General features: G+C 41.6%; 1 protein-coding gene across 2 annotated transcripts in view; it reads left to right on the top strand.

Moving 5' to 3' along the window:
- The window catches only part of MATR3 (matrin 3), a 30,808-nt gene extending 19,798 nt beyond the window's left edge, over positions 1 to 11,010 (top strand). For both annotated transcript variants that reach the window (XM_083435319.1, XM_083435318.1), the window contains 10 exons: positions 1,354 to 1,406; positions 3,103 to 3,228; positions 3,835 to 3,960; positions 4,121 to 4,291; positions 4,867 to 4,998; positions 6,099 to 6,142; positions 6,228 to 6,597; positions 7,422 to 7,788; positions 9,509 to 9,630; positions 10,015 to 11,010. In XM_083435319.1, the coding sequence (XP_083291445.1) occupies positions 1,354 to 1,406; positions 3,103 to 3,228; positions 3,835 to 3,960; positions 4,121 to 4,291; positions 4,867 to 4,998; positions 6,099 to 6,142; positions 6,228 to 6,597; positions 7,422 to 7,788; positions 9,509 to 9,630; positions 10,015 to 10,062 (1,559 nt within the window). In that variant the 3' untranslated portion in view covers positions 10,063 to 11,010. The remainder of the gene's footprint in view (positions 1 to 1,353; positions 1,407 to 3,102; positions 3,229 to 3,834; positions 3,961 to 4,120; positions 4,292 to 4,866; positions 4,999 to 6,098; positions 6,143 to 6,227; positions 6,598 to 7,421; positions 7,789 to 9,508; positions 9,631 to 10,014) is intronic.
- Positions 11,011 to 14,128: the final 3,118 nt, after the last annotated feature.

Raw genomic sequence — 14,128 nt, 5'->3', positions numbered from 1 at the left:
TGTTTCACAACTTTCTGATTAGTTGCAGGACCTTAGCCAGACCTAGCAGAGTAAATGCAGAATTCACGAAAGCAATTGGCAACTTGGCTGCAGACAGGATAGACGAAGCAGGAACCAGGAACTTGTAGTTAGGTGTTTACTATATACAGTGGACTATTTACAGGAACAGAACAGAACACGGATCTTTAGCTAGCTCTCTCTCATACATGACTCAAAACTCCTGCACTCGAACTCGTACTAACACACATTCCAGTTAGTAGGCCATTAATCATTATTCCCGTGAGAGAGCTTGACCAATCGTGGAGCTGTCTCCACGCCTCTGTATCACCAGGCAGACTTACTCCTTCACATTGCCCTTGGCTGTTGGCCAACCCCTAATTGACTCTCTGTGTGTAGCTGCACGTATGCAGATTCCCAACAGGATGTTGCACAGGCCCATCCTGAGTTGCAGAATAACGCATCGATTGAAGTGACAGACCAGAGAGAGTTGGGCCATTAGAATCTCCTCCATCCCCTCTCCCACTGTCTCCCAAGGACAAAGAGGGACATAAAGTGACAGTAGCATCTGGAGCTGCCACACAGGAGAAGTCGATGGTTGCTTGCACCCACTGCATCAGAAGAGAGGGGTTTTAAATGTGCTGATGGAGGCATGCTAGCACTGTTGCTCCAACTGTCCAGATCAACAAAAGTTTGAAGAATTAGCTATTTAGTAGGAATGGTACATGTAATTCTTGCACCATAGGAGCTGATGCAATCAAGTGCTTTGCCAATAAAGAATAAAATTTCCAATAATGTTTCCTCATTGGGGGCTGGGTGTTCTTAGGACATCAGAAGACAGAAAATGTGAATCTCAAGAAATCCATAACACTACTATAAAGCAAACTGTCAAAGAGCAGTGAGAGTCTTACCTCCAATCAGAAGACAGAAAATGGGAATCTCAAGAAATCCATAGCAGTACTATAAAGCAAACTGTCAATGAGCAGTGAGAGGCTTACCTCGAATCTGAGTGCTAAGCACCACTGTGCTAAAATCAGAGATAAGTCTTCTCCTGCAGCTTGCACTTTGAATCACCTGTTGTCATATGAGTCTGGTGACTGACAGATTGGGGAACCCAGCTGTCAAAATGACCCACAAAGGATGGGTCAGTTCTGGATCTCGCCTCTGATTGGATTCAGTGCCCTACTGAACTAGGCCACATTTTGTTACATACTCTACTCAAGATTACAACACATATGAAAGAATTTAACGTTGTGATATGTCACAGTTCCAACAATCTTGTGAATTATAATCATTGTTTTTGTTCTCCCTCCCTTCCTGTTCCCCTTTTCTCTCCCCCACTGTGTTTATTTTAAGGGTCTGGAAATGGAAGTATGCAAGGACCAAGGCACCTGCAGAAAGGCAGAGTGGTTAGTATTGACATAGGAACTGCTCTATAAAGACAGATATTTCCACTGTGTCTGTGGTTGTTTTAGACAATAAATATTGTTAATGAGGGTCTACATCTCACTTAGGTAGTCAGTTGTGCCCAGGCTGCAGTGTGGAAAGAATTCACTTCTATACCACCTCTGTTTGTTACCCAGGTGAGGGACCACCTTTTAAATAAACCACAGAACCAAGGAAACTAATTTCAAGTCTAGCATCCAGTTATTACAGCTATTGCAGAGCTCAACTCAACATACTGGTTTAAAAAGTCTAACCTGAAGCACTCCAGAACAAAAGCTTATATATAGTAGTTCAGACACAGCACACAAATAGTCATAAAACATTCTTGGGCACAAAATATCCCCTTTACATACGTCAAGAAAGGTCACAAGTCATTGGATAGTAGACACGTATGGCGTCTTCCTGCTTTCAGCTCTTTCCCCCTCCCCCGCTATTGCTTTTACCTGAGGATGCCCAGAAGTGCCTAGGTCATTTGACCATGTTAGGTTATGGATGTCACACGTTACTCTGGTAACCAAGCCTGTGTTCAGAACTTGTTTACATTCTCTGTCTCACTCTTTCACCCCTTCTTGTCTCTGAGCCTCTTAGGAAGCCTCAAGGAGAGATTGGGTTTGCCAATGTTAACCAAAACAAGCTTGGAGCAACCTCCATAATGACCATTTGTGCCACTTTCAGGGTTAGATAGGATTTCTTGATTATGGCTAAGAGAACACAGGGATTGTAAGGTATAGCAACACAGGAACTGTATATAAAAGGGATGCGAGTGGTGCTGTGGGTTAAACCACAGAGTCTAGGGCTTGCCGATCAGAAGGTCGGCGGTTTGAATCCCTGCGACGGGGTGAGCTCCCGTTGCTTGGTCCCTGCTCCTGTCAACCTAGCTGTTCGAAAGCACGTCAGAGTGCAAGTAGATAAATAGGTGTCACTCCGGCGGGAAGGTAAACGGCATTTCTGTACGCTTCTCTGGTTCGCCAGAAGCGGCTTAGTCATGTTGGCCACATGACCCAGAAGCTGTACACCGGCTCCCTTGGCCAGTAAAGCAAGATGAGTGCTGCGACCCCAGAGTCGTCCGTGACTGGGCGTCCCTTTACCTTTAACTACACATAAAACTACTTAGTGAAGCATTCTGTCTTTCTAATAGGTTCAAGGCAATTACTATTTGAAACGTGGTTAAAATATACACCCTGCGTCTCTGATTCTTATATCAGTGGGATGTTTGTTCTTCCACTAAAAATCACTTTTAAAAAAGAGTTTGGAAAAGGATTCTACCCTGTGAACCTGCAGCCTGTATTTACCTGCAGTTTGATGTAATGTTGCCGAAACAGCTGAGAACATGATACACATTAACTGGCTTTGAGACAAGATCTCAGTGATGGTTTTTTCCAAGTCTCTATTCAAGGCATCCATGCCAAACATTTTTTTACAATTAAGACCAACATCTGCAAGCTTTCTGAGACCATTTGCTTTCCTGCTAATTAGGTCCCCCACCAATTACTTCACACTCATCAGACTGAGATGAAATATTCTGTTTTTAAATGTTGGCATTGACTGGTTCATCACAAAATCAGCCAGAAGAGATCATGTTCCAAAATGGGATGGTAATTTAACATTTACTTAGCTTAACAATTTAATTTATTGAATGCTACTACTTGTCATTAACAGGAAACAAGCAGAGTTGTGCACATCATGGATTTTCAGAGAGGGAAAAACCTGAGATATCAGCTACTGCAACTTGTTGAACCATTTGGAATAATTACAAATCACCTAATCTTGAACAAAATTAACGAAGTAAGTGTTAAAATCATGTAGAAGGGTGTTACAGCGTGACATTACTTGGGGGGAAAATACTTCAAATGTTGCTCTATTCTAATTTGACAAGCAATTTCTTGAACTGCAGCAATTACGGTGCCTCTGTGCACAAAATCAGAATTTTAACCAGGAGAGGGAAGTGTATGACCCCAAACTCTCTCTTGTACTTGGGAGCCAAGGCTTTGTGATGTCAAAGTAATTTTCTAGTCTGAATAGTTGCAAGGAGAAACTTTAATATGCAAGACTGAAACTGTTTTAAAGTAGTTTTCAACATCCGGTTGCCCATTCCTGGTGTAAAATCAGATGTTTCAACATTATTTAAAGAATTCGTATCCCATTCTTTATCCAGAAAGGATCTTAAGAGTGGCTTGCAAATAACAGTATTATTAAGTGGATGCTGATTGGATTTGCAACACTTAACCGTGCTTTAGAAATGCTATAGAAAACGTACAGTACTTATTGATGCTCCCTTGACAGCTTAAAGGCTACAGTATTTTTGTATTTCATTTTTGCTCATATTTCATTCTTAGACGTAGTTCCTCTTCAAGAGGGACACCAAAATTTATTTATCTTCTGCAATTTCAGGCATTCATTGAAATGTCTACTACTGAAGATGCACAAGCTGCAGTAGAGTATTATTCAGCAGCCCCAGCCTTAGTGTTCGGCAAACCCGTGAGAGTCCATTTATCGCAGAAATATAAAAGAATAAAGGTAAAGTCAGTTCCATTAATTTTGCATTTCCACTTGTAACGTACAATCTGCATTCTGTGCTTTAGTTTCTGACATTAAACTAAGGTCTAATTTTTTATATATGTATATATATATATATATATATAAAATGGATTACTGAAATATTCTCTCAACTTCTTAGAAACCAGAAGCGAAGCCTAACCAAAAATTTGAGCCTCCGAAACAAGAACTTGGTCGTGTGATCCATCTCAGCAATCTGCCGCATTCAGGATATTCTGACAATGCTGTACTTAAACTAGCTGAGCCCTATGGAAAAATAAAGAATTACATACTGATGAGAATGAAGAGTCAGGTAATTTATACAATGCTTGCATAACTAGAAACCAGTCCTTAGGTATATTTAGTAAAATGTTGTTTAGTAAAGCATTCTTAAGCATTTTGGTAACATCATAGAAGAAAAATAGGTGCTTACATGAAACACTGAAACTAAGGCTTACAACATCACTTCCATGGAGAGATGGGCATGTGCTCCCCACAAATAGATGTTGAGTAGATTCTTGTAAAAGATATTTCATACCTATGTGTGAATAGACCAGGCGAAAGAACCAAGGGCATCAGGCAAGATTGGGGGTGGAAAATGGAAGCTGGGCCAAAACGTCTACTTGTTTCTCCACATCTCATCTTTATAGCCTCATTTTGGTATATGACACCACTATATTGTGAGTTTCATTGCGAGTTCCATTGGCTGATAGCGTAGAAAGCATTTAGGCACCCCTCTTCCAAGAGTTTGAGGCAAAAAGCAAGCTCATCAACTTTATCCTTCCACCAGTGGGGTTTCTGTAATTTTAGTGATTTACCTAGGTTTAACTTTGTAGGAGAATCCTATTGAAATATTGGACCCTGAAATCTCTTTACTCTCATCCATAGGCATTCATAGAAATGGAGACCAGAGAAGATGCTGAAGCAATGATGGAGCACTGCTCCAACAAAGCCCTTTGGTTCCAGGGAAGATGTGTGAAAGTAGATTTGTCTGAAAAATACAAGAAACTAGTACTAAGGGTGGGTACCATGTGCTGGAGTAAGTTTTCATTTTGAGTATTTGTTCAGTAAGTAATGTTGTAATATGAAATGTGATACTCTACACCAGTCTTATGCAGAGTAGACCCATTGAATGGACACTGACTTAGGTTTATTAACTTAAGTGGCCCATATTCAAATAACTTGGTGTGCTAGTGGAAGCCAGCACAAAGGGGTTCCCCCGCCTCTCTTCCCCCAGATCTGGTCTGCAGTGTTATGAGAGAAGGGGGCCGTCATTCCACATGACAGATGGAAATGCTTGCCCCGACTGACCAGTCAGGAGACACTGACATTTTCTACTCTGAGTAGGACTTGGTTGAAAACAACCAAAGTGTTTAATGTTTTCTTAATAGTTAGTGTAAAAGCCTCTGACTAGTGTTGCTGCCACTTGCCTAGGGATCTGGAGATCACTGAAGAATCCAAGGTTGATTCAAGCCAGAGCCAGTGGTGATACATTTGGAAAAATGCTCTTTTTTTAATGTTTTATATGAATTTCAACTGTTGTGCTGAATGTTCTTGGTAACGGTGATTATATAACTTCTCACAAGTTCTGCTCATGCGAAATGCAATTTTTCCTGTTCCTGTAGCTTATAGACAGGGAGACATAATTCCACATCCTGTACATCTGGCATCCACACGGTTACCGCTTATAGTTAATAAGAATAGGGAGAAGCCCCATCCTGAATACCATGGTGCATATAAGAAAATAACTGAAGTCTTGCAGTTTGTGGCAGTTCTTACTTCAGCTGTGTTTTCATATGCCTTGAAGACTGGAACCATTTTCACTTGAATAGCTGTGCGCAGCTCCTAATACAGAAATCCACAAAGTCCTTTATAAAGAGTTGGAAGGGAACCCTGAGGATCATCTAGTCCAGGCATCCCTGACCACTGGTCCTGATAGCTAGGAATGATGGGAGTTGTAGTCTCAAAACATCTGGAGGGCCGAGTTTGGGGGTGCCTGATCTAGTCCAACCCCTTGCAATGCCGGAATACGCAGCTGTCCCTTACAGGGATCAAACCTGCAACCCTTGTTGTTATCAGCACTATGCTCTAACCAACTGACATCATTATTCTTATTACAGATTCCCAACAAAGGAGTAGATCTGCTGAAGAAAGATAAACCAAGGTAATAATCTTTCTGGTAGCTTGAGTTTGTTTAAAAAATACAGAAAGGAAATGGGTAAGCAAGATTTCCCCCTTTCTTTTTATAGAAAAAGAGGTCTTTCTCCAGATAGCAAAGACTCTGGAAGTGAGAAAAAATGTAAGACTGAAGATAATGACAAAATGGAAAGCAATAGCACTGAAGATAAAGAAGAGAAAAGAGATGAGGCAGATACAAAGGAGAATGATCAGGCAGACCAGGAGGAACCAAGTTTACTCCTTGAATCTGAAGATGAACTATTAGTGGATGAGGAGGAGGCAGCAGCTTTACTAGAGAGTGGGAGCTCAGCTGCAGATGATACGGATGTAGCTAACTTGGGTGATGTGGCTTCTGAACAAAAGGAGGCAGCTGGTGATGATGCTACTGCAAAACCTGAAGACAATTCTACAGCTACATCAGCGGCAAAAAAACTCAAAAAGGTAAACAGAAAACAATCATTTGGAATAAGTTTATGCTTCACCATCAGATTATTTCTTGCCACAAAAAACTTTCCGCCTTTCGAGAAAAGGTGCCCCTCGTAACTTGATATCTTAATAAGGGTTTCAGAAAGGAAGCTTCTTGTGTAGTCTGTGTGCATACACCCCATAACTGTTTTGGGTGGTATAGATGACTGTAGTCTGCAGCAGTATCCTGTCCTGTAAAAAGTATTTCCCCCCCTCATTTTATTACTTACTCATGAGACCATGTGCAAGTCCCTAGCTTGCTTCATCTCTGACCATGAAACAAAGATACGTAGTGACAATCTGCAAGGTACTCAAATGAATTACAAACCTAAACTTTGAAAGTCACAAGTTTAGGAGGGAGGCAACCCTGCCCTAGGGATCCGGAGAGAACGCTTTCACCAGTGCAAGCAAATAAATAAGTAGTATTTGTTCAAGGAAAGTGCCAGATTCCTAGTGCTTCACCACAGGAACATTTTCCTTGTGGGAGTTTGTTGCCTACATGGTTCCTTCTTGTGCTCCTTGCCCATTCCTGTTGCTCGCAAAGTGGGGAGATACTGAGCCCTGACCCAGTTTTGCACTGTGGCTGGGCCTAAACTCTGGCCATTGGTATAGTCTTTGGTACCCGACCACTCCAAAAGTCATCTCTTTTGAGGAGCACTTCCTAGAGAGGGAAATAAAAGTGGGTGTTTGCATGTGATGGAATTACCCTATTGGACTTCAAGTGTGTATTTTAAATGAGATAGCTTGATTTGAGAAAAGCCATATCTAATGTAATAAATGAAAATAAATTGTCTCAATAGCGACATGTAGGTGGATTTCCAAGGAGCATGGAAGGCTTTGTGACTCTTGATGAAGTTGGTGATGAAGAAGATTTAGAACACCAAAAACGTAAATCTGGTATTACATCTGCTGTAAAAACTGAGGGCAGCATAACAGAAACTCAGACTGTAAACACAGAAGAAGGGCAGCAAGAAAACGAGGCACTGGAAAATGGTGCTAAAAATGAGAATTTGAAGTCAGAATCATCCGAGGTGACAGACAGCACAGTGTCAGAAGAACAAGATAAAAAAGAAAACACAGAAGGGCAAGAAAGTCAGACTGCCCATGACGCACAGGCCACTCCGGATGAAAATAGGATCGGACCGTATCAGCCAAGTGTTCCTGTTGGTAAGAATGCTTCATCCTCCTCTAATGTAACATGTGTTGTAAATGGTGTGGGAATGTTCTGGGGTGCAGGAGAGGATATATTGTGAGATTATATCCTAATCCAACTTGTGCTAACAAGTTCCCAAAATATCAGCAGAGTTTACGACATTCCCCTTTAAGTTCGCAACAGTAACGTCTGCACAGGTTCGCTAGAACCTCTATAATAAATACTCTGGTAATTTCCCCTTTGTTCCCTCTTAAAATACAAGACACAACACAGTCTTTATAAAAGTATAAAAGAGTTTACTCACGTCCTGTTCACAATATGATCCCAGAAGGCAGACAGCTTAAAAAAGGTTACATAGAATCTATCTTGTAGCAAGATAGTCCTTATCTCCTCTCTTGGCTGAGAGCCAAGAGAGCATCCTTAGATGTTTCCTCATCGAAGGAAGATGGCAGAGAGAGAGATGGCTGGCTGCCCTGTGCTTTTATCATTTACCTGCACAGGTGAGGCCACACCCACCTCTGGCCACATGCGGAGGAAGTCCGTCCCCAGGAAGTTTACCTGCTTGCTAGACAGACATCCCTCCCCATGTTCTAACATGTACACTCTAGGAATGTTGTCATTGACTGCTCCTGTGTTTACATCCCACAAATGGACCACAAGAAAGAGACTTCCTTTGCTAAAGAGGTATTAGCTTAGAATTTGCCAGTCAGTTCAGGCTCAATCATCAAAACCTTATGGGCACAAACTGTTAAATCACTAAATACAATACAACATATGTGCACATCATGCCAAGCCATAGTTTAGTATGATGTAATTAAACTGAAGAGACGCAGGTGGCGCTGTGGTCTAAACCACAGAGCCTAGGGCTTGCCGATCGGAAGGTTGGCGGTTTGAATCCCCGCGATGGGGTGAGCTCCCGTTGCTCGGTCCCAGCTCCTGCTCACCTAGCAGTTCGAAAGCACGTCAAAGTACAAGTAGATAAATAGGTACCGCTCCAACAGGAAGGTAAACGGCGTTTCAGTGCACTGCTCTGGTTTTGCCAGAAGCGGCTTCGTCATGCTGGCCACATGACCCGAAAAAAACTGTCTGTGGACAAATGTCGGCTCCCTTGGCCTGTAAAGCAAGATAAGTGCCACAACCCCAGAGTCGTTCACAACTGGACTTAACTGTCAGGGGTCCTTTACCTTTACCTTTTAATTAAACTGCAGTCAGCCTTAAAGCGCACACACAGCTAGAAGTTCAGAAGTTTTGCTTAACTGCAGTTCATTGAATGTAAATAAGTTGTGGTTTTATGTTGTGAATCATCCTGAGATCCACAGGTATTGGGCACCATGCTAATTACATAAATATAAGACTAACTTACTATGGTTATTTTTGTTTTCAAAGTGACTAGCTTCATGTAAACCCTAGTCAATGTTAACCACAGTTTGTCAGTACAAACAACAAACTTCTTCCAAACTCCCCTGATTGCGTTGGAAGAGAAGAAGGAAGTGTATGTTCTGAGACTGCCGGACTCGGTCGTATTCCATTTATATCACATTAAATAACAGTTCCGTGAGGTGTGAACCAAACCATTTTATTTAAGAGCATTTTAAAGGCAAGGATGCATGTGTAGCCAGTACAAAGACTACTGATTTACAGATCACCTATTCAGTACAGAGGGAACTTTGGGACTCTCTTTCTGGCACTTCTGTTCTGGATCAGATTTGCAATTATGTGCATGTTTCTATCTAGGTGTGAGCTTTGTGGTGCCCCGAACTGGATTTTACTGCAAGTTGTGTTCCTTGTTCTACACCAATGAAGATGCTGCAAAAAAGGTCCACTGCAGCAGCCTTGCACATTATCAGAAGTTGAAGGTAAGGTAGAATTTCTCACCTTCATGCAGCTATTGGAAGAAGCTTAATTAAAATCTGAGGATAAGTAGCTCTTTGTTAAGGCTCTGGTTTATTTTAAGTGGCAAATTTAATCTCAAGTTATTCTACACCACCTAGTTCAGAAGCTCATGCATACGCCGTGTCATATGCAATCCAGCCCAAATTGGAACTTGGACATCCCATTGTGGTCAAAGTATAGAGACTGGATTATGCCCAATGTACACATCAACCTTAGTACTTGATTTAACATGAGATGCAGCAAGCTTAAATTTGAAAAAATTATGGAATGTTGCTTATGATGCCATTGAAACAAAATCCAGGCAACAGAAACAAATTACAATCCAATCCTCCCTTTGTTTGTTACAGAAACACATGGAGAAGGCTGAAGACAAGAAACAGAAAAAAGAGACTTAAATGCAAAAAAAGAGGTTTGCCAATTTAAGGAAAAAATGGTTTTATTTTCAACGTTAATTTCAATACAGTAAAACTGGGGAAACGCTATACTACTTAGATTTTAGTGGAATAAAATAGAAGTATAATTCTGTTAGTGTGTTTAATGTTACAGCAAAATCTGCATTGTCAAAACGATCTTTTTTTAAAAAAATGGGAATGACAATACAGCTTTTTGTGCTGATTGATGCTTGAAGCTACCAAGGAAATGTACAGCATTCTGAAGAGTTAAGAAAGGATTTCATCAGCATTAATATTTTCGGGCTTCAAAGAACATCCCTTTAAACGTTGGTTCTGTTCAGTTCAATATAAGCAGTTAGCTTTTTTCCCTCCTCTGGAACATTCCAGTCTATGTCCAGCTGACTTTCATGATTTCATTTCACTTTTGAGAATCTTTACTAATTTTTTGTGACTTTTTAAAAAGTGGAAATGCTTTATTTTAGTCTAGGTGTGTTTGGTAGTGAATAGAAAAACTGATAGTCAGCTTTTAAAATGCTGTGTTTCTTCTGCTTGCGCAGAAAGTAAATTCTTACTCTTCTGACCAGTATTATTTTTCTTGCTTGCAACTTGAATTTAGTACTTTTCATACATCTCAAGTATAAGCAAAAGCAGCATTTGAACCATAAATTGTAAATGGTTATCTTTTTATGTTTGTATTTCAATTCTGATCCTAGACCAGTTACTAAGGTGTCACTGAAATTGGTGGGACTTGCTTCAAAGTAACAAGTTTACCTCTTCACATTTGGTTTTATCTTAGAACTGTGCTCTTGATGTACCTTCGTGTGGCTGATGTGATTGGGAGCTTGCGTGTATAATCTGTTTTCATGTAGCTCTATTAATGATTTTAACAGCTTACATATATGTCAATTCAGGTTGTTATAATGTCAAACCAATAAACCAAACCAGCCATGAGGTTTTTGTGTGTGTATATGTGACTCTCTATAGCCAGTTTTTTTAAATACAGACAACCAGATCATCTGTCATGCTCTTTGCCCACTCAGCTTTTCCACTAAAGGTCAACCAACCAGCTACAATGGCATTAAAGGTTCTGATTTTAAACCTCACAGCATGGCCTCCACTTCCATGAAGTTTCCATAATTTATAGTTTGTGTTAACTGTCTGAACAGCATGTGGTATAGCTGGTCTTTACTGTACTTAGGCTAGAATTCAACAGCACACATTCCAAAAGAGCTTGTTTAGTGTAATCAGCTGAATTTGTATGTTTAGCTCTGGAGCTAGTATGTGAAACCTTTATTCACAAGGGCAATAAACTCCCCAGTATTTGTCAATAAAAAAAATCATGACTGTAATAATTTGTTTGCATGGAATGGAAAGATCTCTTCAATACCAATGCTAAAACATTCAGTTTTGCAAACTTCATGCACAGAATAACTAAGCCATTTTCCAGAAAACATGGAATGTGTAGGTATCTGCGTAGTTGAAATCTGCCAATAGTTGACTTCACACAATTCAGAATAACTTCTAAGGTTAGTGCCATTATTTACAGAATATGGAAGCATTATGAAAACTAGGTATTGAAATTCCCTCTAATATATAAATAGTTATAGACCCCTTGTTCTGATTAGTCTTGTTTAGCCATAGCTAAAGGTAGGGCAGGAAGAAGACAGAGACCAGAGAAGAAAGCAGACAGAACTGTGGAGATTGAGGTGAGGGGTGAAGAAAGCTGATGTTCTGGAAAAGGTTTGAAGGAAACAACCCAAGAAAAAGGAAATTCTAGTAGAATGTGAGTGGTAGGAGGCAGCAAGCAGAGAAGAGTTTGGATTTGATATCCCGCTTTATCCCTACCCTAAAGAGTATCAAAGTGGCTCACAATCTCCTTTCCCTTCCTCCCCCACAACAAACACTCTGTGAGGTGAGTGAGGCTGAGAAACTTCAGAGAAGTGTGACTAGCCCAAGGTCACCCAGCAGCTGCATGTGGAGGAGCGGAGAATCGAACTCAGTTCACCAGATTACGAGTCCACCGCTCTTAACCACTACACCACACTAGCTCTAGCTAGTGCATGGCCAAAAGAAGAGAAACACAAGAGACTTAACATGAAGAGCTAGGTGAAAATGTGGGGCAGCAACAGTTTGGAAGTTAGGATGAGTACCATCACCACCATGTGGGTGGTCTTTAGCCAAAAGAGAATGAGGTGGTGACAGAGGGGATTCGGAAAGGGAAATTTTTGGAACTCGTGGCAAAGCTGAGTCATTGATAACCCTTCTTTGCCTGTTCTCCTAAAGCTGATCTATCACAAAAACCTGGTATGTACAGTGGTACCTTGGGTTACATACGCTTCAGGTTACAGACTCCGCTAACCCAGAAATAGTACCTCGGGTTAAGAACTTGGCTTCAGGATGAGAACAGAAATCATGCTCCGGCAGCATGGCAGCAGCGGGAGGCCCCATTAGCTAAAGTGGTGCTTCAGGTTAAGAACAGTTTCAGGTTAAGAATGGACCTCCGGAACAAATTAAGTACTTAACCCGAGGTACCACTGTACTCTCATCACAGGCTGAGCATCTCTGAGATCCAAGAAGATTGTCAGCTTGTTCTGTGGTTGAGTGAAGATAGCCAGCTCACCTTCAGCTGTCAACGTCACTGGACATAAACAACAAAATTAAATGAACATTTAAATACAGGTCCACTGTGCTAGAGGGGATGTGATGGAATTGCCTCTTGATACGGGACTTTTTGACATGAATGTTCCACAAAAGTGGATTGATCACAAGCCAAACACTCCAACCAAACCCACTGATGATACTATTACAGTGGTACCTCGGGTTAAGTACTTAATTCGTTCCAGAGGTCCATTCTTAACCTGAACCACCACTTTAGCCAATAAGGCCTCCTGCTGCTGCCGCGCCGCTGGAGCACAATTTCTGTTCTCATCCTGAAGCAAAGTTGCTAACCCGAGGTACTATTTCTGGGTTAGCGGAGTCTGTAACCCGTATGTAACCCGAGGTACCATTGTACTGATTTTTGATGGAGTGGGATGTATTTTTCTAAAGAACTACCAACTTACTTTGTGGCAGTAAGAGTAACTGTTACAAAATATTGGAAACTTGTAAAACCATGAGGATCTAATGAAGAACTGGCATAAACAGGTGTAGTTAGTTGCCTAATGGAAAATCCAGCTCAAGTCAGAACACACAAAAAATAACATTTTAGCTGCATTTGCTGAACAGTGGTTCTGCTTCATCTCATAATGTGCCGCTTGGTTTTTCGGGCATATATCAGTATGCTGGAGGATAGACATCTGCCAAGGTTTGCCTGGGGCTGTTTTGAGGGAGATTTTGACTCATCCCTGGTGAATCATGTAATCCAGGGTAGCCAGTTACCACCATTTACACTTTGCCTCTATATTTAAGGTGTTTTCAAGAAACATGTTCCAAGAACTGCATACACACCAAAAGTCTTGTGGCACCTTTTAAGACTAACTATAATCTTTATGGGGACGCGGGTGGCGCTGTGGGTAAAAGCCTCAGCGCCTAGGGCTTGCCGATCGAAAGGTCGGCGGTTCGAATCCCCACGGCGGGGTGCGCTCCCGTTGCTCGGTCCCAGCGCCTGCCAACCTAGCAGTTCGAAAGCACTCCCGGGTGCAAGTAGATAAATAGGGAGCGCTTACTAGCGGGAAGGTAAATGGCGTTTCCGTGTGCGGCTCTGGCTCGCCAGAGCAGCGATGTCACGCTGGCCACGTGACCCGGAAGTGTCTCCGGACAGCGCTGGCCCCCGGCCTCTTGTGTGAGATGGGCGCACAACCCTAGAGTCTGTCAAGACTGGCCCGTACGGGCAGGGGTACCTTTACCTTTTTATAATCTTTATGGCATAAGCCTTCATCAGTTGGCAGGTCTCTTCGATGGTAGAGCACGAAACTTAATCTCAGCTCATGAGTTCAAGCTCCACAATGGGCAAAATATTCCTACATTTCAGGGGGTTGGACTAGATGATCCTCTGGGTCCCTTCCAACTCTACAATTCTGTGATGATGAATTTTTTCTACAGTGCATGCCAACTGAAATTTCAAGATGCA

This window comes from Podarcis tiliguerta (genome assembly GCF_965153285.1).
Source record: "Podarcis tiliguerta genome assembly, chromosome: 3".
NCBI lineage: Eukaryota > Metazoa > Chordata > Lepidosauria > Squamata > Lacertidae > Podarcis > Podarcis tiliguerta.
Note: the sequence above shows the minus strand (reverse complement) of the source record. Positions and strands in the feature narration are given on the sequence as shown.